Source organism: Atta colombica, unplaced genomic scaffold (genome assembly GCF_001594045.1).
Source record: "Atta colombica isolate Treedump-2 unplaced genomic scaffold, Acol1.0 scaffold112, whole genome shotgun sequence".
Classification (NCBI taxonomy): domain Eukaryota; kingdom Metazoa; phylum Arthropoda; class Insecta; order Hymenoptera; family Formicidae; genus Atta; species Atta colombica.
The window spans coordinates 238,963-241,194 of record NW_017259198.1 but is presented as its reverse complement, the minus strand read 5'-3'; the positions used below and the strand labels follow the sequence as shown (position 1 = coordinate 241,194).

Here is a 2,232-nt window from a genome sequence, read left to right as displayed (position 1 = left end):
GATAATTTAAAAAAAAAATAAAAATTTTTTAAAATAGGAAAAAAAATCTTTTTTTTTTAAAACATTTCTCAATATTTTGTGCTGTACGGGAAAGAAGCAATATTAACATCAATACGCGAAGTGATAAGAGAATTTCTTCAGCAATCACTCGTCGAGTTAAATCTTAGCAACCGTGTTCCTTCTTCAAGTGATTCAATAGATTAAACTTCATCGGCATGATGTTGCGACAGTACGGACAGGTATACAAGATTCTGCCACATTCCTCTCGCACGTGCCGGTTCAGAGCCATCCGCGACTTGTACGTTTTCTGGCATTCGCAGCAAGTGTGGAAACCTGAAACGGAAGAAAGAAAGTCATCTTGAATAACTGTCTTAATACACGTCACGACAATCAATAATGCTCTCGCCCTCACAAAAGCATTTAGCATCGACATTAGCATTCTGCGTATACATCCAATTTTTTCTGTGTCGTACCGGGTAGCTCACTAAGCTCTTGAAATCCTACCAAATCCTTCGGGCGATCTGAAACAGAGAGCGCATTCAATCATCTATTAGTAGCGCTCTGAAAAAATATACTTAAAGGAAAACAGAGGCGGCATTGATCAATTCTGAAAGAAACAACAATGGATAAAAATTTTACATTGAAAGAAATCAACAATTATAAATATTCTGCAAAAAAACATAATTAAAAAAAATCTTTAAAGTAGTGAAAAGATTTAGCTCATCAAAATAAGATTTATATTATGTTATAATTGAATAAAACATCGATTCGAGATTCTACTGAACGATGAGGGAAAAGTGAAAGAATCGCCATATTTATCGTATAATATATCGTATTGGTTTGCTTAACTGAGAATAAGACCGTCGTTTCGCTTTAGATGCTTTTATAATACTTTATTATTGATATTACGAAAATACATGCATTTATCAATACTACGGATTATACAATATCTTTTACAGACAAGCGGTCGGCACTTCGTACCGAGATAAAATTTTTAGATTGTATGTGGCGAAAAAGAGAGAATCGATAGTTTATAGTGTTGTTGCAGCAATATCTATCATCAGATCTCAATACTGATCCTCGGTGAAAAATATTCATTTATAGTACACTTTGTTCTTTCCAATACTTGGCCTTAGATACAGTGAGGGGAACATTTCCTACTCCTCCAATAGGATATTATATTCTTTAAGAAAAAATACATGGTTTATGGCATTTAAAGATTTATAATAATTTAAAGCATAATACAGAGAGATAATCTTCGCCTTATTATTGTCATTCAGTCTTCTTTCTTTTACGGTTTACCGTAGATTAAACGCTAATCGTTACATTGGTATATGAATTATATTTCTGTATATCTCAGTCGCGTTATATATAATTACATAATAAAGTGTTGGGGAGGAGAAAGATATACTACAAATGACGATTTTCATTTCTATTTTTCATTTATAAATTTGTATGCACCGTTCATCTGTGAGATCTGAATCCTTTCACAAAATGCGCCGATCGCTGATTACAAACTAACGCAATATGTTGAACTATTCTATGATAACGACTCGGGAACTACCTCATCGCCTTCGTAGCGAGTTTAGGAAAAATATATTTTTTGAAGAGAACGCTTTCACGAGATTTCTAATCGGGACTACGTAGAAAAAGGTCGTCGACGTCTCGAAATGACTTGCTCATAAATCTTTGCATTTTGAAGCTGCAAACTCTTTCATTTCTTGAGAACGATTTGATAGTTAGTGGCAGTATGGCACACATGCCACGAAGAATCGTAACGACGACTAAGGCAATTTGACAATTCCTCCCCGATCTAGATCGCCGTAAGTCGTTTAAGTATTCGGCGAAGTAACTTTGAAGTGCTGCTCTGCCTGATGAGCGTGCAGGATGAAGGCTTTGAAGGCAGCAAATGGGCACAGCGGACATTTGAATTGCGGTGGTTCACATTTGTGTTTCAAATAGTTACTCCACATCTTGTAGAATTTGCTGCACATAGTGCAAGTGTAGCCAAGAACCTGATCGCCCATGTACATCTTCCGGTAAGCTGGAAACAGAGGAACCAAGTTAGTTAGTTAAGCGAAAGCTAACTGCGCTGTTCAAGCCTCGCAAAAGAAAAGGATTCAACAAAAACAGCAGTATCAGGATAGTACGATGAAAGCTCGGATATCTAAGGCGACGAGTTTGATTTATGAGATGTAATCATTTCACGTTTATGAATATATATATATATAT

General features: G+C 35.6%; 1 protein-coding gene across 1 annotated transcript in view; it reads right to left on the bottom strand.

Moving 5' to 3' along the window:
- LOC108693988 (zinc finger protein 425-like) overlaps positions 1–439 on the bottom strand; it is a 2,799-nt gene extending 2,360 nt beyond the window's left edge. The window contains exon 1 of the mRNA XM_018203234.1: positions 172–439. Coding sequence (XP_018058723.1) covers positions 172–439 — 268 coding nt within the window. The remainder of the gene's footprint in view (positions 1–171) is intronic.
- Between the last annotated feature and the right edge of the window lie 1,793 nt (positions 440–2,232).